Source organism: Dipodomys merriami, unplaced genomic scaffold (genome assembly GCF_024711535.1).
Source record: "Dipodomys merriami isolate MVZ:Mamm:240054 unplaced genomic scaffold, mDipMer1.0.p SCAF_27, whole genome shotgun sequence".
Taxonomy (NCBI): Eukaryota; Metazoa; Chordata; class Mammalia; order Rodentia; family Heteromyidae; genus Dipodomys; species Dipodomys merriami.
In genome coordinates, this window is record NW_027204159.1 from 7,511,558 (window position 1) to 7,539,425 (window position 27,868).

Here is a 27,868-nt window from a genome sequence, read left to right on the forward strand (position 1 = left end):
AAGTGCCTTTTTCATGGTGACCACAATTGATATCCAGGAAAATAGGTTCTTTGACCTACCCCCACTGGGTTTCCCTGAGTCTTCTCTTCAGAGATGGTCAGATTCTCCAAGTCCTCAACCTCTAGGACAATAGAACATTTGTACAACTTCATTATTTCTTGGTATTTTGAGTTTCCAAACCAAAAAACATCTATTCATACACTGAATTTGTTCATTTGTTCATTTATGCATGTAGCAAGAATTTGTGGTTGCAGTGTTAGATATTTCTCTGTTCTCTCAGTGAACAAAATATATTTTATTTTATTATTCTTTTTAAGTCCATCAGAGGTGTTAGATTCATTTACAGACTGAAAATGGCATTTGAGAGAACTTTTCCTTCATATTAGTGGCTCCATCCCATGTTTTCCTTTGAATTTCTAAAACATGTCAAGCATTTTCTTGCCTCTAAATGCTGCTTCTCCTCTGGAAACCTATGCATTCCGGCTTCAGGGGCCTTTTTTCCATGAAAACTTTTTTTTTTTTTTTTGGTCAGTTATAAGGCTTGAACTCAGGGCCTGAGCGCTGTCCCTGAGATCTTTTGCTCAAGCATAGCACTCTACCACTTTGAGCCATAGTTCTTTCTACTTCTGGTTTTCTGGTGGTTAATTGGACATAAAAGGACTTTCCTGCCCAGGCTGGCTTTGAACCATTATCCTCAGCTCTGCATCCTGAGTAGCTAGGATTACTGGGGTGAACCAATAGTGCTCAATCTATACTTAGCTTTTCGATAATCTTCCATCTGCTTTGTCACTCACTTATCTTAGAACTCTAAACTTCCCTAGGAAGAGCCCCCTCAACCTCCTGAACCAGATGTAGTCACTGTGTTCTTTCGCTTCAATAATGCTCATTATAGGTGTGAGTTCTCCAAGGGCTTTCATTCACCCATCCATTTACTGATGATTTTTTCCAAAGTTTCTCCTAGGTGCATTGATCTAGGTGCAAGGGATACAGTAGTCAAGAAAAGACACAGATTATACTTTGAACATTACATTCTAGTAGAGAGGCAGACAATAAACTAATTAATATAGGGACTTCTGCCTACTATATCGCTGCAATTTAAAAACTGGCCATTGTACTCAGCACATAACAGATACTCAATAAGTGTTTGCTAAGGAGAAGAAAAGTGAAGTGAGGGTAAATGGAAGCAAGTTTTGGGGAAGAGCAGATATAGCCAGTGTCACAGACAAAATGATTAAATACTAACGAATTATTTCAACTTCAGGTTACAGAAGGCACTAAAATTCGTTGAAGCCTTTTCTCTCCTCCAAGAAGGGAGGAGAAGAAGGAAGAGGAAGAAGCAGCTTGTTTTTATTTTTGGGCCTTGTGTGTCTAGGCACCAAAAAATAGGGATAAATGAATGAGTACAAGGCCCAGTTCTTATCCTGTCAAGTACCATAGAATGACAAACTCATTTTCTCTTGCTTGTGGGCACCCAGTTAAACTATGTGGGTAAGAGAGACAGGAGATCCCATACATGATCCTCTATCATAGCAACCTTGTAAGCCCTGGATTAAAAATGGCACAGAGTGGGATGGGAATGTGACTTAGTGGTAGAGTGCTTGCCTAGCATACATGAAGCCCTGAGTTCAATTCCTCAGTACCACATAAACAGAAAAAGCCAGAAGTGGTACTGTGGCTCAAGTGGTAGAGTGCTTGCCTTGAGCAAAAGAAGCCCAGGGACAATGCCCAGGCACTGTGTTCAATTCCTATGACTGGCAAAAAAAAAAAAAAAAAGGCACAGAGCCAGGTGCTGGTGGCTCATGTCTGAAATCCTAGCTACTCAGGAGGCTCAGATCTGAGAATTGTGGTTTGAAACCAGCCTGAGCAAGAAAGTTCATAATACTTTTTCCTCCAATTAACCACCAGAAAATCAGAAATAGAGCTGTGGTTCAAAGTGGTAGGGCACTAGACTTGAGCGAAGATGCTCAGGGATGGTATCCAGGCCCTGACTTCAAGTCCCCTGACCAATAACAACAACAACAACGAAAATGTCATAGACATAAGATGAAAGGACCTGGGCCCCTGATCTTGGAGAAGAGTTTCCTACTTAATCTCCTCTTTTGGACGTTAGACATTACCTGAATGAGAAATCAACTACTGTGCTAAGCCTATCACAGTGGAAGTTTCTTGTTAGAGCAATTACTCTGTGATCTTAATTATTCCCCAACTCTTTACAAGCCAATAACACCTCTCCATTCCAGAGCCCTTCTCCTGACTCCAGACTCCATTCTCACAGCTGTGCACTAGCCATTCCTAATGGCATGGTAGTAACCTATATGGACTTACTATGGCCCAGATTAGATTTGCTGTCTTCAGCCCCTGGAAACCTCGCACCTTTTTGTGGGATACTACACTTTTTACCCAAACATACAAGCCTAAAACTCAGGGCCTTTCTTGTTTCCTCTCCATTACCCCTTTGATTTCTTTTCCCTTTCTCTCATCCTCCACCTATCTCTTTAATTCATATACGTCTCTTCTTCACTACTTCAGTTAGCTCTCCAGCCTTAGTCATTGACCAAAAAGTAGGTGTACTCATGCCACACCATTCCCACCCTCACCTGAACACCCTAGGTTGGCTCTTTATCCCCCTGATGATCCATCCAAACTCTGTGGCACTGTCATAAGGGCCGTGAATGATCTAGTACTGCCCTCCCCTTCCTGATCCCAACTCAGCAGTCTTCCCATGAATGCACCAAACTCCTTTAGGTTCCTCATTCACACTGTCCTTCCTCTCTGCTCTGACGTTTCCCTCTACATAGGATAAACTCAACCTCCCTCATCACAAGGACCACAGCCGGTCATTCTTCAAGTTCCAGCTTCAATTTCACTTCCTCAGAGAAGTGGCCTTCCTGACCCCTGCATCTACCACCTCCAACTGCCCATTATAACTCCCTCGATACTTCATTGTTGTGACTTGTTAATTGTTTGTTTTTCCTGTTAGAGGGCTGTTCTTAGTCTCGAGGACAAAGCAGGAATCCATGCCTGCCACATAGAAGTTGTGGTATGGCATCTCCTGGTGCCTCATAGAAACATGAGTGTCCTTAGTGATAGAAATGGTTAATTCTCAGAGTTTCTTCATGATCTGAATCAGGGTGATTGGTCTCCACTTATTAATGAAGAAATTGAGCCCTAACGGAGCAGGTGATCTGCCCTAGGGAACAATGAGGTGAGCCAGTCACAGGACTGGCTATGACTATCCTACCTTCCGGCCTCTGCCCCCTACTTTTCTTGTTTCTGAGCACCAGGCGGAAATGTAATGTCATGACACATTGGGGGATTTCTTTCCTCTCCTGCATTTTTCTGGTGTGACTCCAGCGGGGGGGGGGGGGGGGGGGGGAGCATAGACTCTGGGAAGAGGGAGGCGGGAGGTGGGGAGGTTAGTTGCTGCATTCCTCAGCAGCCTCCGTTTGCATAGCTCAGGGAAAGAAGAAAGAAGTTAGTGAGCTTTGGCAGCCGCACTGGGCATTCAGCTCCTGTTCTGGCAGCTGCAGAACAGACTGAACACAAGTTCTGCCAAAGCTCGGAAGGCGGACACTCTCTCCTAGCCCAGTCTGCCAAGATGAAGTAGAAAGGGTCAGGGCCTCTGCCTAACATGGGGGTGGGGGAGAAAGAGGGGACATAGCAAGGGGCACTTCTTTCTGGTCATCTTGACAGTTGGCTTATGCCCAACTGACTGTGTATATAGGATAGGGTGGAGGGGATGGTGTCAAGGCCTCAGTGTAAATCCTTCCTAGTTGAAATGCTAGTGTGGGTATCTAACAGCCTAGGTGGCTATCTCAGCCCCTCTTCGACCCTGGAGATGTTGGAGGGGGCAGCCCTGGACAGATGTCCCCATCCAGCTACTGGGTCTACTGCCATCACATTCCAGGCCAGCTGAGAGCCACAGTGCTTGGCTTGAGAGAGTGTAAGGTCTTGCTCACCATGGAAACCGGGCTTCCTAAGCAAAGGTCACATATTTGATGCGACTGTCATTCAGGCACCTTAAATGCAGCACTGTTCCTCTTTTCCTGAGGACACTGCCAGCAAAGAAAGCTTGCTACAATGAGCATGGTGAGGACCTGTTTGCCTGGCTTTCTGCAGACTTCTATCATTGTTGCTTCTTTTCTGCAACCCCCATGCTGTTTTCCCTTATGGAGTCTGACCTCAACTTGGATCCATAGGGAAAGCCCAGCCAAGCCCTAAGTCTAGAAAAGACTCACTAGACCATGAATCTAGAAAAGGAGATACATATGAGATGTACCATGGATAAAATAGCAGAGGATAGTAATCGCTATCATCTATTGAGTATTTACTTTATCCAGACACTGTCATATATGCTTTATATACAGAAAAATTTTAATAAGAAAACTAAGGCTTGGAAAGATTAAATAATTCACCCAAATGACATGATCAGACTTGGAACCCAGATTTGTCTGATTCAGAACCTGAACTCTTAACCTCTATTTCACTCATCATTTATTCATCATTCACTTACTCAAATGTCCATTCATTCATGCATGCCTCAAACATTTCATGAGGACCTATGACATGCTACAGACAGACTATACTGGGTGCAGGGATGAATACAGAACTGTAGAAGGATAGACTCTGTGACCTACATGACTCCACAGTAGAAGAAATGGATGAACAAATACCAGCAATGCACAATGGTATGAACACCATAGGAGAGAAATAGCAAAGCTGTTATGAGAAGATAATCTTTTTTCTCCTTGCATCCTCCAAGGCCAGGTGATATGGGAGCGAGAGGAAGAATGATCAACTCAGAAGGGACCAGAGAATGATTGATTTTCTCCAGGTCGTTATTAAGTACTTACCTTGGAAATGGTGTCTATGGGGCTGGGAATGTGGCTTAGTGGTAGAGTGCTTGCCCTGCATGCATGAAGCCCTGGGTTCAATTCCTTAGTACCACATAAACAGAAAAGGCCGGAAGTAGCACTGTGGCTCAAGTGGTAAGAGTGCTAGCCTTGAGCAAAAGGAGCCCAGGGACAGTGCCTAGGCCCTGAGTTTGAGCCCCAGGACTGGCAAAAAAAAATAAGATAAAACAAACTACAAGACAAAACAAACTACAAGACAAAACAAAACAAAACAAAAAACAGAAATGTTATCTATGTCTATAGGGTTGAATTTATGTCAGACTTCTCAGGGCAGCATTTAATCCTAAATGCACCTGATTAAGGCCCCTTCTTGAGCTTCCCAGGGCCATTAGGAAAACAAAAAGAGGTCAAGACTTTCTAGAAAACCTTGGGTAAATGCTTGGTTTGTGTAGCCATCCTTAGTTCACACATTAAAGGCATGAAGAGAGAATGAGCTGGTAGCTTCCCCCACTAAAGTCTACCCACCGTTAAAGCAAGGGAGACAGTAGAAATAAAACTAGCCTTTCATTGTGGGCATACCACCCCACTGACTTTTAGGTTGGGCAAGGAAATAAAGGTTGGGGAAAAGAATGACTTAATTCCTCCCATCTGTCTGGTTCATACACCCACATCATATGTCTTTGGAAAGCCTCCCACACAGGGTCTGACCCACCACCTTCAGCACTCTGCCCTGAAAGGAGCCCTTTTCCTGAGATGCCCTGCTGATTAGTAATAGACAAGATGTTGGGAGGGAAAAATAAAAGGAGAAGGGAGGGAGGGAGAGAACGAAGGAGGGAAGAAGAGAGAGGAAAGGATGTCCTAAAAAGAGCAAGAGGGGCAGCTTGGCTTCCTTCACAGCTGTGTGGGTGGCAGTGAGCTAAGAGGTCCCGGCTCTCTTTTCCATCAATCAAAGGGGTAATCAGTGGGGGGAGGGGGGGAGTGCAATTTTAGAAGTTAAAAAAAACCAAACCACAACAACTTCCAAATTACATTAATTTGGTGGTGGCCTGACACTCCGGAAACCAATCATGGGAAGGCGCAGTTCTGATTTCTTCCTCTGCTCTTGGATGAGGTTGGCCTCAGTGTATCCAACTGCCTGTTGTCCTGATTCCCTGAAGGCCTGGTCTGGCCTGGGTACCTTACCACAGTGAGGAAGACACAGCGTCTTGCCTTAACCTCTCTGAAGAATAGTGGCCAGGATGAATTCACTGTCATTGAGGAGCCTGGGTCCAGCTGAGTAAGGTCAGCATTAAGGAAAATTGTATTATCTAAGAGTAACCTAATGTAAGTTACTTCACCCCTCTGAGCCTCAGAGCCCTTGACCATTAATCCTGGGGTTAATCTCCTGGGACATGTGAGGCTTATTAAGGAATATCCTACATGAGAAATGGATGTTAGAGCTATAGAACATCATACAAGGACCAGGAATCCTTCCTCCCCACTCCCCATTTTCAGGTTAAAAACAAAAAGCACTGCTTTAGCCTCTTTTTTTTTTCTTTCTGGTTCTGGAGCTTGAACTCTGGGCCTGGGCATTGTCCCTGAGCTTCTTTTGCTCAAGGCTAGCACTCTACCACTTGAACCACAGTGCCACTTCTGGCTTTTTTGCTTTTTTTTTGAGTAGTTTATTAATAGTTTATTGGAGATAAGAGTCTCACAGACTTTCTTGCCCAAGCTGGCTTCAAAACTTGATCCTCAGATTTCAGCCTCCTAAGTAGCTAGGATTATAGGCAAGAGCCACAGCCCCCTGGTTTTTAGCCTCTTTTTACTCCTCCTTACATCATCTTTCCTCCCACTTCCCTCTCTGCAGTGCCGTCCTTCACCCTACATGGACTTAACATAGCTGCAAAAGAATTCTTGATTTCCATGGCCCCTTGAACTTGCCCCCATTCTTTTCTGTATTGATTAAAAGAGCCATTGTTTACCCAGTTGCTCAGGCTAAATTCCAAGAAGTCATCCTTGCTTCTTCTTTTCCTCACACACCCTCACTCAGTTAGTTCATCAGCATATGTTACATGTGATTCTTCCAAAACAGATCCTGTATTTGACTTCTTTCTTCCTTCCTTCCTTCCTTCCTTCTTCTTTCTTTCCTTCCTTCCTTCCTTCCTTCCTTCCTTCCTTCCTTCCTTTCTTCTTTTCTTTCTTCCTTCCTTCCTTCCTTCCTTCCTTCCTTTCTTTCTTTCTTTCTTTCTTTCTTTCTTTCTTTCTTTCTTTCTTTCTTTCTTTCTTTCTTTCTTTCTTTCTTTCTTTCTTTCTTTCTTTCTTTCTTTCTTTCCACTTCTCTGCTACAGGCCTACTTCTGTCCACCATTGCCTCTTGTCTACACTAGTAGAGGTATCCTAAGTAGTCTAGCTTCTTTCACTTGTGCCTTCTAGAACCCCTTTTCTGTAAGTAGTTATGTTTCTGAAATGTAAATCAAATCATATCACTTCCTTGCCACAAATACTACATTGGTGAGCCAGACACCAATGACTTATTCCTGTTCTCCTAGCTACACTTAGGAGACTGAAATCTGAAGATCTTGGCTAGAAGCCAGCCCAGACAGGAAAATCTATGAGAGTTTTTTTAATTGTATTTTTTATTATTTTAAGTAGTTGTACAAAGGGGTCACAATTCAACCTGTCAGTGTATGAGTACAATGCATCTTAATCTATGTCACACTTTTCATAATTGGCTCCGTCAGGGAGATTCTTATCTCTAATTAACAACCAGAAAGCTCAAGTGGTAGAGCACCAGCCTTGAGCATGAAAGCTAAGGGATAGCATTGAGGCCCTGAATTCAAGCACCTGTACTGGTACACATACACGCACAGCACACACGCACACACATTACTCTATTGGTTTCCAAATTGTTTACCATGTCCAGGAGGCTCCACATTATACAGTTCCCCCGGTCCCTCATACACACTGAGCTTATTTTTTGTCTCAGGGACTTTATATGCCTGATCCCTGCTTTTCTCAGGTCAAATGTTACCTTGTCAGAGAAGAAGCCCCCCACTTATACAAATGACTTCTGTACCCACCCACATCAGCACATTGCTTATTCTGAAACTGTTTATATCTGAAATTATCCAATTTATGTATGCATGTATTGTGGTCCACTGTCAGTACTATTCATTGATAAGAGACTGATTCTCTAGTGACAAGAACAGTACTTGACATTTATTTTATTTTTATTTTTTGGTCAGTCGTGGGGCCTGAACTCAAGCGCTGACCCTCAGCTCTTCAGCTCAAGGCTAGTGCTCTACCACTTGAGCCACAGCACCACTTCCAGCTTTTCTGCTTATGTGGTGCTGAGGAATCGAACCAGGGCCTCATGCATGCAAGGCAAGCGCTCTACCACTAAGCCACCTTCCCAGCCCCAGTTCTTGACATTTTGAAGTGCCCAGTCAATTTTTTTGTTGTTGTTAATTGTGGGGCTTGAACTCAGGGCCTGAGTACTGTCCCTGAGCTCTTTTGCTCAAGGCTAGAATTCTACCTCTTTGAACCAAAGCTCACTTTTTTTTAGTTAATTGGAGATAAGAGCCTCATAGACATTTTGGCCTGGGCTGGCTTCTTACCATGATCCTCAGATCTCAGCCTCCTGGTAACTAGGATTGCAGGCATGAGCCTCTTGTACTAAGCACAGGCAGTTTTTTGTTTTTTTGTTATTTGGAGGGAATAAATGAATGTCTTTGCTCCAAAATGAGCTCTTTTCACCCCCATCCTGTGTCAAAATACCCTCTCCTTCAGAACAGGAATCTCATTTGGAAGGTGATAGGGAGGCCTTCACAAATATTTGCTGAATGAATAAGGCTAAAATGAATTACCCCAGCAAAGAATGCCACTGGCTTAAAGCATAGCTATTCCCAAGAGTATTAGCATTCTCCAACAGGAAGCTTGAATTTCAGGCATTGTTGACAAAGGGAAGAATTTCAGACCAGTCTAGTTAAAGTGATATATTTGGACAATGTTCCACAGTTCCATGGGTGCTTAAATCCTCAAAGACCTATAAAGATCTTTAGGGCTCCTTTGAAATCGCAGTTGAGGTTAAATATGAAACAATGCTTAAAAAGCAATGTTTGTTTCTAAAGAAAGAATGCAAAGGCCTAGTTTTCAATCCTAGACATGCCATTAATTTGCTCCTTGGATAGGTCATTTAAGTTCTGGGAGGAAATACTACCATTTTATCCAAATGATTATTAATAGACCAATGATGCTGCTTCTACTCATGAGAAATCCAAAACAGTGGCTTCAGAATGATATGATAGAGTAACCAGGTTATTTATGCCATTATTTGAAGGAATTCTCTATTAAAAAAAAATACTGAGCTGGGCACCAGTATTACATACCTGTATCCTAGCTACTTAGGAGGCTGCTATCTGAGGATCATGGTTCAAAGCCAGCCTAGGCAGAAAGGTCCATGAGACTCTTATCTCCAATTAACGACTAGAAAACTGGAAATGGCTCTGTGGCTCAAGTGGTAGAGAGCATGCCTTGAGCTGAAGAACTCAAGGACCGTGCCCAGACCCAGAGTTCAAGCCCCACGACCGACCCACACCCCCCTCAAAAAAATACTGAAAGTAACTTTCTAAGGAAAAAATTGTGTATATAATACATAATACAATATATAGTTACTAAAGTATCTAAGAGCAAAAAATTAAATAATGTAAATATAATTATTTAGATTTGGAACTATGAACTTTAGGAGCATTTTATGGCTAAAATAATTTAAATATTTAAAAAATAAATTGTTTAAATGTATAACATGCTGGGTACTGGAGGTTTACCTCTATAAACCTAACTACTCAGTAGGCTGAAATCTGAGGATCTGAGGAAGCTAGCGTGGGCAGGAAAGTCAGTGACACTCTTATCTCCACTAAAACTACAAAGAAAACCAGGAGTGGAACTATAGCTCACATGCTAGAGTGCTAGCCTTGAGCACAAAAAACTCAGGGACAGAGCCCAGGCCCAGAGTTGAGCTGGCAAAAAAAAAAAGTGTAATAGAAACCTTTCTTTTCTTTTCTTTCTTTCTTTCTTTCTTTCTTTCTTTCTCTTTCTTTCTTTCTTTCTTTCTTTCTTTCTTTCTTTCTTTCTTTCTTTCTTTCTTTCTTTCTTTCTTTCTTTCTTTCTTTCTTTCTTTCTTTCTTTCTTTCTTTCTTTCTTTTTAGTGGATTCACTATGTAACCAAGCTGGCTTCTAGTATTATTAATAGATGAGCCAGGTATGATGGCATATACCTGCATTACCAGCATTTCAGAGTCTCAGAGAGGAGCATCATGAATTCCAGGCCAGCCTGGGCTACAAAATGAGATCTTGTCTCAAAAATGAAAAAGAGGGCTGGGAAGGTGGCTCAGTGGTAGAGTGCTTGCCTTGCATGCATGAGGCCCTGGGTTTGATTCCTCAGCACCACATAAGCAAAAAGAAAAAAACCCGGAAGTGGCGCTGTGGCTCAAGTGGTAGAGCGCTAGCCTTGAGCTGAAAAGCTGAGGGACAGCGCCCAGGCCCAGAGTTCAGGCCCCACTACCGGACCCCAAAAAAAAAAATGAAAAAAAGAAATAAAGATAAAGAGATCACTATCTTGTAGAACATAAAATGTACCTTGTATATTGTTTTTGCTATTTCTTTCAGATATAAAAAGGAAACATTTGCTTATTGACTCCTGCAGTTATGAAAACTGAACTTCAGCACTCAGATAAGCAATTTGTTTTTTTTTCTTTTTTTTTAAATGATAGTTATTAGCATAACTGGGAGAGAGTGAGGGAAGGGGTGACATTGTCCAAAAAGAAATGTATTCATGGGGCTGGGAAGATGGCCCAGTGGTAGAGCGCTTGCCTTGCATCATGAGGCCCTGGGTTCGATTCCTCAGCACCCCATAAGCAAAAGGAAAAAAAAAGCTGGAAGTGACGCTGTGGCTCAAGTGGTAGAGCGCTAGCCTTGAGCTGAAGAGCTGAGGGACAGCGCCCAGGCCCAGAGTTCAGGCCCCACAACCGGACACTCCCCCAAAAAAGAAATGTATTAATTACCTGACTTATATAACTGTAATTCCTCTGTAAATCACCTTTATAATAACAACAAAAATTGAAAAAGATTGCTAGCTTATAATAGTTGCACAAGGGGGTATCACTGTGAACTTCTGTACAAATATACATTATCTATATCAAACTCACCCCCTATGCCTCTCCCTTATCCCTCTATTCCTTCTCTAATGATTTCAACAGATCAACAGATTTCACTGTATTATTGTCAAATACTTTGCGACTCTTTAAGATAGATATAGAAATATATATGTACATGTAATTTATTGTAGTACACATCAAATTCAGGGTCTTCTGCACGTTATGCAGAAGTGTAGCTTACCTTCAGGATAAATCGATATCTTTTTTCTTTTTTCTTTCTTTCTTTTCTTTTTTATGGTGCTAGTCCTGAGGCTTGAACTTAGGGCTTGGGTGCTTGAGTGCTATTCCTGAGTTTTTTTTACTCAAGACTATCACTTGAGTGAGACATTAACTTCCGGGTTTGGTTTCATTTTTTTTGGCGGTTAATTGGAGAGAAGAGCCCTTCTTGCCTGGAGGTTGGCTTTGAACTACATCCTCAGATCTCAGCCTCCTCAGTAGTTAGGATTTTAGGCATGATCCAGAGATGCTGGATTTCTTGTTTAAGTAGTTGTACAAAGAGGTTTCAATACAATACAACAAGTCAGATTATGAGTACAATGCATCTTGATCAATATAACCCCTTTCAATATTTTCTTTCATCTTTCCCAAACCCACCCATACCCTCAATCTTTTGGTGGTACTGGGGTTTGAACTCAGGGGCTCAGTACTGGCAAGGCAGGCATTCTGCCATTTAATCTACTCCCTATTTCCAGTTTTTTTTTTTTTTTTTTTTTTTGCCAGTCCTGGGGCTTGAACTCAGGGTCTGGGCACCATCCATAAGCTTTTGATCAAGGCTAGCACTTGAGCCACAGTGCCACTTCTGGCCTTCTCTGCTTATATGGAACTGAAGAATTGAATTTAGGGCTTTATGCATGCTAGGCAAGCACTCTACCACTAAGCCACATTCCCAGCCGCTAGCTCATATAAGTACCTCTATTTTACAGACAGGTTCAGAGACTAAGTATCATACATGAAGGCACTGCCCTAACAGTGAAGCATGGACTTAGACCAAAATTTTAGTTAGCTTGTCCTTTTTCTCCTCTACTATATCCTAATAAGGCACATTGGACCACCTTTCATGAATTTGTGAACTGGCGGCGGAAGGAACTCTGATAAGGAGTTGTTCTCTTTTTACATATGATTTCTTCATTATATTATCTCTGGAAGAAGAGAAAAACCAGTCCAAGCTGTAGAACTTAAGAGTGTAACTTAGTGGTTAGAGTACAGGCTTGGGAGTCAGGTTTTCCCAATACACATCTTGTCTTTTTTCTTTTAATAATAAGCACCTACCCTCCAGATTGTTGTAAGTTGTGAGATAGTTCCTATAAAGCATGTAGCCAGTGTTCATATATAGTAAGCATTCAGTGAGTGCTAAATGTTTATAAACCTATTGATGATGGTAGGGGGAAAAAAATGGAGGGGGTAACAATGTTCAAGAGGAAGTGTACTCATTACCTCACTCATGTAACTGTAACCCTCTGTACAGTATCTTTACAATAAAAAAAAAACCTATTGATGATTATATTAAGTACAAAAAAATTAAAATATCTTATAGAAAGCTAAAAGGGGGTCTGTCAAGAAAAGGTAGATGGCTGGGCACTGGTGGCTCACTCCTGTAATCCTAGCTATTCAGGAGGCTGAGATCTGAGGATGGAGGTTCAAAGCCAGCCTGGGCAGGAAACTTCGTGTGACTCTTATCTCAGGTAAACCACTAGAAAACCAGAAGTGGCGCTGTGGCTCAAGTGGTAGAGTGCTCGCCTTGAGCTGAAGAGCGCAGGGACAGCACCCAAGCCCAGAGTTCAAGCCCTACAAATGACAAAAAGAAAAAGAAGGCCGGGCGCTGGTGGCTCACGCCTGTAATCCTAGCTACTCAGGAGGCTGAGATCTGAGGATCGCGGTTCAAAGCCAGCCCGGGCAGGAAAGACTGTGAGACTCCTATCTCCAATAAACCACCAGAAAACTGGAAGTGGCGCTGTAGCTCAAGTGGTAGAGCACTCTCCTTGAGCTGAAGAGCTGAGGGACAGCGCCCAGGCCCAGAGTTCAAGCCCCATGACCGACAAAAAAAAAGAAAAGAAAAGAAAAAGAAAAAGAAAGAAAAGGTAGATGTTTCTCAGTGCTCAGAGGGCCAACTTCTGATGAGCAATCTTAAGTGGATGCAGGGGTTGGAGGCATGTCTCAGTTGATAGAGCACCAGTCAATGAGGGAAAGTGTTAGGTACTAAGTTTGAGTATTGGACTTGAACCAAAAAAGAAAAAAAGTGGGTGCAGAAGCAATCGATTCATTATACTCATAAACTGACATGTTAAACTTAAGTCCCTTTGTACTACTTTAGTTTTAAATTTTTTTTAATTAGTGGATAGGGCCGAGAATGTGGCTTAGTGGTAGAGTACTTGCCTAGCATGCATGAAGCCCTGGGTTTGATTCCCCAGTATCACATAAACAGAAAAAGCCAGAAGTGGTGCTATGGCTCAGATGTGCTAGTCTTGATCAAAAGAAGCTCAGGGATAGTGCCCAGGCCCTGAGTTCAAGCCCCAGGATCTGCAAAAATAAATAAATAACAAAAGAAAAAATGAGAAAAAAGTAATAGATGAAGATTCAGAAGTTCTCAGAGCCACTGTATCAACCTAGCAAAAGCCTAAGGACTTGGAGGCATAGCTCAATTGGCAGAACACCTGCCTAGCATACAAAGGGATCTGAGTTCAATCCTCATTATTGAAATAGTACAGCAGCCTAGAGGACTTCTGAGAGGAACTCCATTAGTAACAGAGGCGGCAGGAGAGAGCAGCTGAAAGACAGGAAACCCTGAACCTGCAGGAAACCTCAGCTGGAGAAACAAAGTATGCTCAGAAAAGCCCAGTCCAGCCTACGGGCTTGAGACTAGAAACTTGGAAGCAGGAAAGGGAACCCACAGAGTTCAAAGAAACTCAGTACACCAGTTATTTTCGACATCTTAACTGATTACTAAAGTCAGGCATTGGTCCTTAATAGCACTGTGTGGAGTGCAAAAAAGTGCCCTTAATTTTAGAAAAATCTTTTCACTTGGGAGGTAGAAACCTACAGGACTGCCCAAACAAAAAGCTAATGAGAATCCATCTCAACCAATAAAAAGCTGAGCATAGTGGAATGTATCTGTCATGCCAGCTACCTGGGAGGTATCAAGTAGGAGAATCAAGATTCAGGACAGCCCTGAGAAAGTAAAACATAGGACTCTAACTGAAAAATAACTAAAGCAAAAAGGTTGGGGACATCGAGTAGTAGAGTAGCTACCTAGCAAGTGATGCTTTGAGTTCAAACCCCAGTAATCACTAAAAACAATAGTAACAAGTGCCCAGTTAAAACAAGCAGACTGTGGTATAAGGGTTATCTTTATTTGGATTGTAAAATATAAATATGAACCGGGTTTGGAAATACAGGTTGTAACAGTTCAGATATGGCACCAGAAACTTCCAGAAGGGACCATAACAGCAAATGTTTGTAGTTTTAGTAAGATGGGTGATGCTACCCAAAACTTTCACCAACTCCAAACAGCTCTTCTATAGCGAATAACAAGTTAATCAATTTTTCAAGAACAGGTCGATGCTAACATTTCCTGTTCCTCCTCAGTCTTTTTCCTTGCTAACACCTTCTCCAGACTGTCCTCTGCTGCATTGACCCCTGCGTGGAGTAGCACCAGAAGAATGGCAGGAGTAAGAGAAATGTCTTGACACAAGGGAGAGCGGGTTTCCACTCTGTGGGCCTGGGTCTGTGGGGGTAAGAGGCTAGGACAGCCATAGGTATGGACAACCAATCTCTTCTGAGATTTGGTGGGTAGAGGACAGGGAAACACCGATATCAGTTACACATTGACATCAGCACCTTGGGCTTTCAAAACACAAACAGTAGACAAAATCGCCTAGGCAAGACTGCAATCCAACTCATAGAGTGGGTCTGACCAAGTCAACTCCTGCATCCTGACCATCCGCAGTTCCCTGGGGGCACTCTGCTCCTGGGGTATCTTTAGAAATGTAGACAAACAATGAACTGCCACATATAGGTCACAGAGCCATCTCAGATTTGTGACAGTGTGTTGCACTGAGCCAGATGGTGGGGATGCAAGGAGGGCCATGACATTGCGAAAGTAACAGTCTAGGCACTTGAAATATTATTGTTAGATTGTTAAAAACTAAATAAATTAACATACATAGAATAAAATAAATATATAATTTAAAAGGCATTTTACAAACAAACGAACAACAACAAAAAATAGTTGTTTTTTTTTTTCTCTCCCCTCTGGGTAGAAGTCCCAAAATCTCGAGTTCTCAGGTTTGTGGTATTTCACAGTTAGCTCGTCCAGCACTGGAGGGTCCAAAAAGTAGATCCCTTGGTGACTACTTGAGTACATGGCTTCTCAACTTTGTTGCTTTCTTCCATAGGCCACAGTCTTTCTTTCTTCCTCGTTTGTTTTTCTTTTTCTCTTGAAAGATCCTGGAGCATATGGAATTTAGCTGGTATTTTAGTCCAGAAGACAAGTGTTTAAATAAACTGATGGGAGGAGTGGGTTTGGTGGCGGGGAATCAGAAGGGCCTGAAGGTCCTGATTTTTGTTTTCTTCTGATCTCCATCCCACTGAACATATAGTTTGGCACTTGTAGGCTCTGGTATTTTCGCAAAGCAATTATAGGAGGCCCAAACGAGATACCAAAGCTAGGGTTGATAAAGTCTTGTGACTAGTTGGAAAGTTTTTCCCTCTGCAGACCTGCAATCAACTAGTGTCTTCTCAGAGGAGGCCATCCCTGCAGATTCCTACAGCACAAGAGAAAGACATTTAAAGTTAGGTCAAGGGTTAAGGGTGTGGCTTGAGTATTAAAGCACTAGCCTAGCATGCATGAAGCCCTGGGTTCAATCTCCCAATACTGTGGGGAAAGGGGGAAGCTGGGTCCAGTCTAAAGAAGTCTCAGAAAGTCTCCATGGTCCAGTTTTAAGAAATGGAAAGAGTAGGTTGGGAGTATGGTCAAGTGGTAGACTGTGCCCTGAGTTTAAACCTCAGTCTGCTCCCCCAAAAGAAAACGAAAAGAGCAGTCAAATACTATGTCTCATGCCTGTAATCCTAGCTACACAGGATTCATAAATGGGAAAAATCTCTGCCTGAAACAGCCACAAACAAAAGCTTCAGACCCTACCTGAAAAAGCAAAAAGGGATGAGGCACGGCTCAAGTGATAAGAGTGCTTTCCTAGAAGGTGCTAGGCCCTGAGTTCTAATACCTGTACCACAAAAGGGGGAGTCAAGGAGTGAAAGGGGCTGAAGTAAAGGAGAAGCTGACCTTCTAAGTATTTGGTTTTTTTTACGGGGGGGTAGGAGTGAGGGGGGGTAGGTATCTAACAACGTACACCCTGATGATAATTCATCAGTGTTCTTTTTAAAACTAATTGTGCACTGTAACCTCTCTTCCCAATCCCCTATCCTATACCCCAACCCTTAGTCAAGAGAAAAATTCAGTACTCACTGAAATAGACCAGGAGACTACCCATACCCTGGCCCTTGATGCTGCTAGGGGCAAAGGAGGTGCTATTACCTTGAGCATCGGTCTCTTTCAATGGGAATTAGTCATGCCCAACTTCACTTTCTCTTCATTTTCCACATCATAACCTCCTCTCCTGTGGTACCTAAGAAAAGTAAGGTTTGTGAGCAAGAGCTGCCTACTGTAAGAACGAGAATGTGCAAGTCTCAGAGCAGGTCCTTCCTAAGAACTCTGCCTTGGTTGTTCTTTCCATTACTTGGAAAACTCCAGAGAATATGGCAGTCCCATAGATCTCTGGACAAAGGCCAACTGAGGGATGCCTGTATCTACCAGCAGGTTACATTTTACCTACATTTCTTTGATCCTTAAAATATCCTCATGAGGTAGGTGAATAGTATAAAAAATGAAAGATTACTGTTCTCAGAAAAAAAACAGGTACCTTGCTCTAGGTCTCACAATGGATGAGTTGTACCACTTGAAAACACGTATTTCAGGTCTCCCCCAACCTACAATATACCCAGACTGGATGTTTAGCCTGATTCAGATATCTCAGAATTGGAAGTATATATATCAAAAGTATCATTCAGATCTTCACAACCAAATAACACACGAATGCATTGAAGAACAGAGCCAAGAGAAAGAAATGTGTGAAATGGTGGCTTTATGGGTGAGTCCCTGGGCCCCAGAAACAGGAAACAAACCCTTGTGAGGAAACAGAACCTGTTATATATGTCCTGGGCTCTAAAACACTAGCTGGCCTCATGCCATGCCCGACAAAGTAGATTTTTAGAGAATCTGCACCCGGTATCTAGCTCAGAATTTAGAGATATGAGAATGGGGTTCGTGCGTTCAACAGCTGGGGAATCCCAAGATGAAGTAGAAGGGGAGAGATTGGCAGAACCAGACTATGATGGGTTCCCCAAAACTCACCTAAACATAAGAAGTCCCACGATGACAAGCAGACAGACAGATGACAGCACCACAGCCACCACGGCCAGGATAGTGGTGTGGTCATATGAATACAAGCGATTCTCCACTGGGAGGCTCAGTCCATGACACCTCTCTCCATGGTAACCTGGATGGCAGCTGTTATAAGACCAAAAAAAAAAAAAAAGGAGAGGGGGGTAAATGACTTGGCATCTTTGTCTGTGTCTCTCTCTGCAATGTTCTACCTATTTAAGCCAAACTCCATTTTCTATACCCTCAGCCTTTCAATCTCTGCTCATGATTTCTACCTTTCCTCTAGCTTTCTCCTTTCAGAGCATTCTGAAAATGGCCCTCTGATATGCTCCCTTGCATTCATCTTTCCTTTGTTGTCCTCCCCCTTACTACTTCCTCTGGTTCTCTGGTCCCAGAGTCCTGCTCCAGGCAGGGAAAAAATGATGGACTTGAAGGTCTCAGTTTAGATCTATTCCATGTGTGGCTGATTTATTACATGTGTGTTAAGACAATCTGTTTAAGCCACTTAAGAGTGCTGGGGCCCCAGGGCGGTGGGTTGAGTTGAGGGGATTCAGTATCACTCCCTCCAGTGAGGCCCCTCAACATTCTAACCCAGAAATAAATCAAGCCTTGCCCATCAATGCTTCTAGCGGCCAGTCCCTCCCTACTGCTGCTTAGCCTATTCATAGGCCCTGTTCCCTTGCTAGGAGTCATTTTTCTCAAGTTTCTTTCATTTAACTCGCAGCTCCCTCTGAGTACAGGGCCCAACCTGGGAGCCTCACTACAGCCTTTGCCTCTGAATGTGGAGCTTTCAGGCCTCCTTCATCACAGGACAAAGCAAACAAAACCAAGATAGCATCTTCCTGCCCAGCTGCCCTGCCACAGTAAAAGAATGTCACAAACAATCCCTTGGCTCTTCTTAAGTGGCAACTGCTTCTTCTAACAAAGCATTTCCTTGAAGCTTTTAGAAAAACTGCTGAAGAAACACATTCATATCCCTTCCTTTCTCTGGACTCCAGAGATCCTTTGATGTTTATGGGAGCCCTATTCTACAAAAAGGTGAAGTGGCTTCTCAAGGTCACACAGCAGTGCAGAAGCACTGATGGGGATTGTCTGACTCTGGGCTCAGCAGGCTGCCAACCTACCAGCCAGGGGCAGGGACAGCCTGTCAGCTTGGGGACATGAAGCCACTAGCTGCTGATGAAGGCACTGAGAACTGTGTGGTCCTCTAACTGCACTTTCTTTGAGAAGGAAATTGTGCACCTGATGCCTCAGGGAGAATCCTTCTCTTGACAGGGCAGCAGGGATGCTCAAGGAGCCACTCGTCCAAGGAGTCACTCAGCAGCGCAGAGAAGTCAGGCTGAGTAGTGCTGCATCTCTGCCCTTACCATAGTACTGCCTTGTACCTCTTCCTTCCCAAGACCCAGCTCACTGCAGGATAAAGGTAGGTCATGCCCAGAATACATAGTTCTTTGCCCAGCTTTTTCCATGCATGTGATCCATCACCTGGGATGGGGGATAAAAAGTCACCCCAAACCTATCAAGGCATGGAGGAAGCTGCCAGGAATATCCTGGAAAATCACCTGTGCACAGTGATCAGGAGTTAGAGAACTTAGGTTTAACTAGAAAGCAGCAAGATTAAACAGAAGCCACTTTGATTTCTGATTCTTCCCATTTGGAACAGTAAAGGTTCACATATGTAAGGTAACACATCTGACAGGCTCTTGGGTTTATCTAGCCCTGCTCTCTGACTGTATTGTTTATTTCTATTTATTCATAGCCTTAATAATTGGCACTAATAAGTAGCAAACATCAAAGGTTACTATGAGCCAAGTACTCTGAGCTGCTTTACAAAGACACTTCACTTAATCTTATTTATTTGACTGGTGCTAGGGATTGAACCTGGGACCTTTCAGGTTAAAACCATGTCTATGAAGGAGTTACTATCCCCAGTTTTTCTGTGTGCTAGTTTTGGAGCTTGAACACAAGGACTGGTTGCTGTCCCTGAACAATTTTGTTCAAGGCTAGTATTCTACCACTTGAGCCACAGATGCATTTCTGGCTTTATTTTTTGGTGTTTCAGTGAAGACGAGAGTCTCATGGCCTGGGCTGGTTTCAAAACTGAGATCCTTAGATCTCAGCCTCCTGAGTCACTAGGATTATAGGCATGAGCCACCAGCATCCAGCTACTATCCTCATTTTGAAGATGAAGAAACTGAGGTTTAACTTTCATTAAATAAGTTGCCAAAATTACAAAGTTAGTGAGTGCTAGAACCAAGATTCAATACAGCAGCCTGGATGACTTCAGAGACTGTCCTGGCCCAGAAGAGGAGAACTGAAGTTAAGTCTGTTTTGTACTTCTAGTCTAGCATTCAAACCCCACAGGTAGTTACTCAGATGATAGAAATAAAGCTTGGCCTCAGAGTCCAGCAATTCAGTTACATAATCCCTCCACCTCCAGCCTGAGTCAAAAGGATAATAATGTAAACATCCTAATATTACCCACTTCTCCCTCCCTTAGCAGCCATCTCTTGGCTTCCCCTAGGGAAGAAAGGGGGAGGGGGGATCTAGTACATTCCAAGCATCCCCGGGTGGGGGTGAGATCATGTGTCTTGTCCAGAGCCAGCACCCATGTCCATCAAACTAGGACAAATTCCTCTGCTCCATGTCTATGACCCATTTCAGAATATGTATAACAGAAGCAAGAACCCAAGTACAGGTGGCATATGCCTGTAATCCCAGCTACTCAGGAGGCTGAGATCTCAGGATTGAGATTCAAAGCCAGCCCAGGCAGGAAAGTCTGAGAGAATTACCCAAAATTAGCCACCAAAAAGCTGGAAGTGGAGCAGTGGCTCAATTGGCAAAAAAAGTTCAGAAACAGTGCTCAGGCCCTGAGTTCAAGGCCCAGGATTGGTACAAAAACAACAACAATACAAAACTCTCTAGGGACTAGACTCCAGCAGATGGAGGGGCATCATTTGATAAGGACACCAGGAATAGCGTATCATCAGATTGGTTCCACTACTTTTTTGGGGGGGGGTGGTCAGTCATGGGACACCCCCTGAGCTTTTCTGCTTATTATACCACTTCGAGCCATAGCGCCACTTCCGGTTTTCTGGTGGTTAATTGGAGATAAGAGTCTTATGGCCTTTCCTGCCCAGGCTGGCTTTGAACCTGGATCCTCAAGATCTCAGCCTCCTGAGCAGCTAGGATTACAAAGTATGAGCCACCAGTGCTCAGCTTTCTGCTGCTATTTCTAGCCAGCTGATTTTTTTTTGCAAGTCACATTACCTTTCTAAGACTGGTGTCCTAATACAATATAATAAGTGACTATATCACTGGAGCATTGTCAATAGATCTAAGTGGATAATATGGATGAAAGCACTTAATGGAAGGAAGGTCCTACATAGGTGTGATTTATTATATAATTGGACCTGCAGAGGGTACAGCTGCTAGCTCAAATAGGGAACCCAAGCCAGCTGGAGTCAACTGAAAGGGCTCACCAATCCTCTGGGCATCTGGGCAGTGAGATCAAATACAGGCTCCACTCCTGTCTCTCTTCCAACTTTAAGTCCTCCCTAACACATATGCTCCCAGGTTTCCTTCAGCCACAGGAAACTTCGCAGCCAATTTCTGGGTCAGTGGCCAGTCCAAAGCCCCAGGAAACTGTTTGAGGGTAACTTGGCTGATGACACAGAAGGTTTTTCCTATTTATGGTGGCTGCAGAGGGTTGGTTTAGGAAGCCCGATAGCCCCAAGTTTACCACAGCAGTCTGGACACACCCTGGCTGGTGGTTCCTGGATCTGGAAACAAGGAGGAACCACAAAGACTCCCCAGAGATAAATGCACAGATGTCATACTACGCCAACCCAAAAGCTCTTTTTTTTTTCCCTGAGTACCTGGACATATGAAGCAGCCAGACCAGACACAGAATCTACCCCATGAAAATCTGTCCAGCAAGCTGGCATGGATCTTCAAGTCAGATCGCTACGCTTTAAGCCTAAGAGTGCTCTAGAACAACAGCTGTCCTCTATAAAATCTTGCTCAAACTCATGGTCAGGACTGGGAAGAAAGATGAAAGCCAACAGTGGGGCCTGGAGACATGGAAAGCATGCTGACCTAGGAGTGAGGCACCTGAGACCCTGGTTCTATTTCTATCTACTTATTTAGCTGCTGATCTCATGCAACTTGTTGGCTGTAGTTTCCTCATTTTTCAAGTAGAAATAGAAAATCTTGTCTACCCAGCAAAGGGCTTTTGGAAACCACAAGGACCATATCTTCTCCCCATCTCTTAGAAGACCAACTGGCAACAAGTAGGTACTTAATACACTCACTGGGTTTCATTTATATTAAATGTAAACACTAAGCTCTGGGATGGAGGGGAGATGTTAACATTATGACTACCACCATTATCCTAGGGCCACTGAGAAGATGGCTTTGGGCACAATTATCAGGATCTCTGGGTTCAGGTGGTCAGTTGAGATTTACTCTTCAGGACAGTAGCCTTATAAGGGTTCTTAGTCCCACATCCACTCATCAAAATGCCCTGGGCCAATGTAGCCCAGAAAGATTCCTGGTCTCAGTCCATCTTGACTGCCTTAAGAGTCACTTTCTCCATCCTGAGCTAATGATGCCATTTTACAAATGTAAGACAAAACATTTTCTTTCTGTTGCCAGACATTGGAAAGGATACTACAAAGGCTTTTTCTTTTCTTTTTTCTTTTCTTTTTTGTCAGTCATGGGGCCTGAACTCTGGGCCTGGGCTCTGTCCCTCAGCTCTTCAGCTCAAGGCTAGCGCTCTACCACTTGAGCCATAGCACCATTTCTGGCCTTTTCTGCTTATGTGGTGCTGAGGAATCAAACCCAGGGCCTCATGCATGCAAAGCAAGCACTCTACCAGCCCTAAGAAGACTTTCTTCACCACTTTTTTGTTGTTGTTGTTGGTCCTGGGACTTGAACTCTGGGCCTGGGCACTGTCCTTGAGCTCTTCAGGGTAAGGTGAGTGCTCTACCACTTGTGCTTCAGTGCCAGTTCTGGTTTCCAGATGGTTAGGGATAAGAGTCTTACAACATTTCTGCCCAAACTGGCTTTGAACCGTGATCCTCAGATCTCAGCCTCCTGAGTAGCTAGAATTACAGGAACGAGCCACCAGCGCATGGCTCTACACCACTCTTAAACAATCTCTTCCCATGCCAAGCTCCTAACAAGGATGTTGCAAGAAAGGACACAATCATTGTAGATAGGTTTCTCTGCTGATTGCCAAATATGGGGCAGCTCTGCTAAGTATGTACTCACAAGTCAAGATGTTTTCTTATTTTGCTTTTGTGCCAGTACCAGGGCTTGAACTAAGAGTCCTCCCTTAGTTTACTTGCTTACAGCTGGCTCTCTACCACTTAAGCCACACCTCTAACCCAGCTTTTAGGTGGCTAATTGGAGATGGAGTCTCTCGGACTATTTTTCCCTGGACTGGCTTTGAACTGTGATACTGCAGATCTTAGGCTCTTGAGGAGCTAGGATTCTGAGAGTGAGCCACAGGTACCAGGCTCTGAACAAAGAAGTTTGTATAAGTCAAGGGATCACTGGGTACTGATAGCTCATGCCTATAATCCCAGCTACTCAGGAGGCTGAGAATCGTGGCTCAAAGCCAATCTGGGCACAAAAGTCCATGAGACTCTTACCTCCAATTAACCACCAGATAACTAGAAGCTGCACTGTGGCTCAAAATGGTAGAGCACTTGAACAAAAGAGCTAAGGAACAGTGCTCAGGCCTGAGTTTAAGCCCCACAACTGACAAAGAAAAAAAAAAGGAAAAAAAAAAGCCAAGGATCTGCACCAGTCAGTGTTAAAAGAGACACTACACAGTCAGATTTCTTGATAAGATGGGAGACAGCATGCACACAATAGTGAGTTAGCACACCCAGAATCTCCAGGTCACAAGGTCCCCGGAGTCTGCTCAGTCCCCACAGGAAAGAAGACGGATGTTTGCAGCCTGACGTGGGGTGTTGGCCTCAGGCACAGTGGTGACATTATGCCTGCCAGAGAGCATGGCAGTGCTGTCATCCCTGAGGGGTTGCCAAGGCAGCCGAATGCTGGGTTTGGCTAGAAGCTAAGCAACCCACAGCCCCTCCACCCACACTCCTGCCAGGGAAGGACTGATGTTGCCTGCTGGGTTGGGTTCTATTTCCTTTTAATCTTGCACAAAGAATGTGTTCTAGTACCCCCTGACCAAAGGCCAATACTCTCCTGGCCCATGGTGCAGTGAGGAAGCAGGACTGGGGAGGGGGAGGGTTCCCTTTGCCCCACAATGATTCCTCTCTGTACATTCCTTGTATATATTCTTCTCTATACAGCCCTACCATGCCTTAGAACTAACCTACATTTGTTCATTCATAAGCACACATCTTCCTAGTATACAATACCTGCACAGCATGCGATCGAATGCACCTCATTTCTGCTTACAGAAGCTCCACTGTACCCAGGAACCTGTTTTGCCATATTTTCTACCACCTCCCACACAGAAAAATGCACAAGGCAGGAATGAAGGACTAGCTGCCTCCAGGAGTTAGCTCTCCTAGCCACATGCTCATTTCTGGACAAGCAGGAAATGTCCCTGAGGATTGAAGAGTGTCACAAACCCATACCACAGGAAACTGCATTCTCTTTGGTAGTGGGGGAAGGGGCTTCTGTGGACTAAAAATATTTTCCCTCTTCTGAACTTCCACCCAAAGGTTAAAAAAAAAGCGTGGGTGAAATTGTGACTTCAAGAAACAGTAACAAGGAGAAACAGCCACATGGCGGAGAGTGTGCTGAGATTCCATCTGGGGAAGGGATACTTACATGCATGATGGAGCCCGGAGCTCCTTCAGATATTTGCATTCTCCATGGATGCAGAAGTCCTTATACTTCCGAAGACATGGGTCTCTCTTCTTCCCTAATCCTTTGCCCTTCTTCTTTCTTTTCCCCGTCTCTTCTTTGCTTGGCGTGGCTAGAGCTTGTGGCTTGGAAGATAAAGCAACTGCAGGAGAAAGGTATGCTGGTAAGACTTTGATTCTATGACACTTTTTTGAGAAAAAGTCTGTTTTAAGGCTAGCCTTAAACTTGTGCTCCTTAGGCCTCAGCCTTCTGAGTGCTGGGATTACAGTCATGGGCCCATCCACACCTGTGTATGCTTTGATCCTACCTAGCATCAGAGGTTTGGGAAGACTCTCTGGTTTGGTACCTCTCACGTGCTAGAGGGACACTGTGTAGACCCACTAGAAAAATGGCATTTCAGGAGGAGGTAGAGGCTAGGATAGTTCCCAACTTAAGAACCTCATTCAGGAAATGCTATAGCTCCTGAGTAATAGCAGCCAATAGTAGCAAGCAAAGCTACCAAACTGATTCCCACACCATTGTCCACCTCCCACCTCCATCTCCAACTCCCCCCGCATCTACTTCATTCTATTTTAGTCTTCATTTCCTGTTACTTCACTCAGTGACCCACTTGCAGGAAGATAGTGTCACAGACAAAAATTGCTTTTGGAGAAGATAGTTGGATGTTTTGGGGTAGGAGGCTTCTAAAATAAGAAGAGCGTCTGTGTGTTCAGGTGACCCCCCTCTGGGATTCCCATTAGTATCAAGGCCCAGCTCAGAAATAGCAAGCAGCTTATCCCTGGTAAAGACTGTCTTTTTCCCATTTCAAGCAAAATATTTATCCTTCTCTCCATTTACATCTATCCTCAAATATTATGTTTATAGTTCTCTGATCTTTTGGGGGGGGTGATACATGTGTATAAGGGATAGGGAGGTTAAAAAGTGACTCCCCACTTCTTCCCAGAATTCAGAGGCTGGGGGAAAAACAATCTTACCCAGACATTCAGCTGGGACTGACAAAGGCTACGCTCACTAGTTCCAGGGTCTGACACCAGCTTCTTTCCCACACCTGCACCCAATAATAGAAAGGCGTCCAGTATCTATGGCTATAGCCTATGTTTGGCAGAAAGGTGAGAATGAAACATTAGACTGGAGACTGAAAAGTTCTCAAGCTAGAAGTGGCTCCCCCAAAGATTATGGCCTTACATTTTCAAGAACTTAGAATCCTGAAGGGCACTGACTTGCCCACAGCCATGAAGGATTAAAAATGTAATCCATCCCAGGTGAGGCAGGTGGCCAAGTGAGGAACACAGAGACCCAGGCAGGAAGTCCAAGTAATCATAAAGAGTGAGAGAATGGCAGAGTGACAGCTAGGCTTCTACCCAGAGTGAGTCAGGTCTACAGAGGTATGAGGAGCAGCCATGTGGGTGGGGGATTGGGGGGGTGGGGGAAGGAGAGTGAGTCACAGCCTAGCCCAGCCCTGCCCAGCTTAGGAAGAGAGAGCCAGGAGAATCTAGGCTGTTTAGGCCATGGGTGACCCCAAAGGGCCACTATAAGAGGATGAAGTCTGGGAATACAGGTTTAGCTTTGGAGCAAACACTTGGAGCAACCAAGTGAAGCTCTCAGGTTAAGGGGGAGAAAGGCAGCTGAGTGACAGGCGGGGCTAGAACAGGTGAGTATCTTCCCAACCAAATATAGTTATTCCGGGTCACAGGGCTTAGACTCTGCTCCACCCCTGAAAATCACTGCAGGTAGCCAGAGGCAGGGAAACCAGCAGGATCTGGACTATGCCCAATCAATATCTGTTCTCAGCCTTAGCCACACAGGCAGGTGGGAGGAACCCACGTGGTTCTTTCCCCTTGGAGTCTCCTTGGGGATTCAATTGGTTAGGAAGTCTTCTGGTGTCAGGAATATTCAAAACAGCCCCTTAAGGCCCCAAGGCTCACCTTTTAAAGCCTCCCCAGAGGAGCTGGTCTCACCCAGGTAGGCCACCAGTTCCTCATTCCCTCCCATTTCCCCAACCTGAAGGTAAGTGGGTGGAGAAGACTATCACTGCAAACCGATTTTATGCTTATAAGTGGCACATCTGTTATCTCCACTTTAGATATTTTCCTTATCACTGGATTTGGAAAGCAGGACTTGTATCCATTTTCACATAGGAACTCTAAGAAAAGCATCTTAACTATATTCCTACTACCTACTACCTACTAGCTTAGCTTACTTCAGAGGACAACTTGCCTGCTTCAGTTTGCTCCAAAGTATCCAGAAGGTGATAACTCACCAAGTGGAACCCAAAGACCAAAAAAAAAAAAAAAAAAAAAAAAAGACAGTAGAACCTGGGACCTGCATTTCAGGATGCCCAGCTTTCTGCAATGCCATCAGCTTTTGCTTCTAGTCCTGCATAAATAATCCACAGGAGCGCCCAAAAGGATGCATCTTAGAGCTGATTATTCTTCAACTGTTCACCAGAGTCCAGTAGTGGGCAGCCCCCTCACCCACCTCTGAAAAGGGCTGACTCTTCCAAGTCCACGACCTCCCTGGTTCGGGCACCTCCCGTGGGTAGCAACTGGTCCGTGGAGCCAGTGGGAGGGTCCGGATTGCTGGTTCCAGCTGCCATCCCTCTCCGAAGCCGCTCCAGGCTCTCGCCAGTCACCAACGCGGAGAACACTGAGAACCAAGGGCAAGGCCGCATAAGACCCCCACCTAGACCCCGCGCCTCCTTGCATGGCTGTCTACGCCCTCCCGCCGGAGCGCACGGGCCCCACCAAGTGGCACGCAGTGGCACGCGTCGGGGGCGCTGCAGCGATCTTTCCTTGTCCCCCCCCCCCGCACAGCGCCCCCATTCCCCCCCGCCCCCGACCTCGGGGGCGTCAGCAGCTATCTTACTTGCAGCCAGAAAGAGCTTTGGCACCACCGACGGCAGCAGCTTCATGTTCCCAGACCCGGGCAGAGTCAGCAAGGCAGCAATCAGTTTGGAAGCGGCGGGCACTGAGAGCCCGCACGGGAGGCAGGCAGGGGGGGCGCAGAGATTCCGCCGGGCACTGTGAAGCCGCCTGCCTCTGTGGGTGCAAGCCCGGCTGGGACCTTTGCTCAGCTCACAGCCGCCGCGCGTCGGTCCGCTCCCCGGGGGTCCGCGCCCGAGCCCTAACACCTCCGTCAGGCCGATCAGCCGCGTGCCGCGTGCAGCTCCTCGGGCGGACTGAGCACTCCTTCGTCGCGCCGTGGGGAATAAGGCTCCGCGAGGCGCCGGAGCTCCGCCCCGCCGGGCGCCGCCCCCTTCTCTCCCCTCCCCGCCCCCCTCCCGGGCCGGGAAGCGAGCCCGGCCCTTGGCGCCGCCAACCAACGTAGCCCCGGACCCGCGGGCGGGCGAGCGCGATGGGAAAGCGGCGTGTGGAGCAGGCCGCGCTCACATTTTTGGGGAGCAAGCCAGGGCAGTGGAGGCCTGGCAGTGGGTAGGGCCACCGATCGGCAGGTGGCAGGGACCGGTCCTACCTTTCCCCCAAACGCCTAGAGAGCTGCAGCGTTGTGACTGCTGATCAGAGAGCTGGGTTTCGG

At 44.9% G+C, this 27,868-nt stretch overlaps 1 protein-coding gene across 1 annotated transcript; it reads right to left on the minus strand.

Moving 5' to 3' along the window:
• Window positions 1-14,384: 14,384 nt before the first annotated feature.
• On the minus strand, window positions 14,385-27,473 carry Hbegf (heparin binding EGF like growth factor). The gene is made up of 6 exons (XM_070035993.1): window positions 27,200-27,473; window positions 26,813-26,980; window positions 24,299-24,476; window positions 17,453-17,608; window positions 16,577-16,667; window positions 14,385-15,806 (listed from the first exon to the last, which is right to left on the minus strand). Exons 1-5 carry the CDS (start codon window positions 27,243-27,245, stop codon window positions 16,595-16,597), a joined length of 621 nt encoding a protein of 206 aa, XP_069892094.1. The 5' UTR covers window positions 27,246-27,473; the 3' UTR covers window positions 14,385-15,806; window positions 16,577-16,594.
• Window positions 27,474-27,868: the final 395 nt, after the last annotated feature.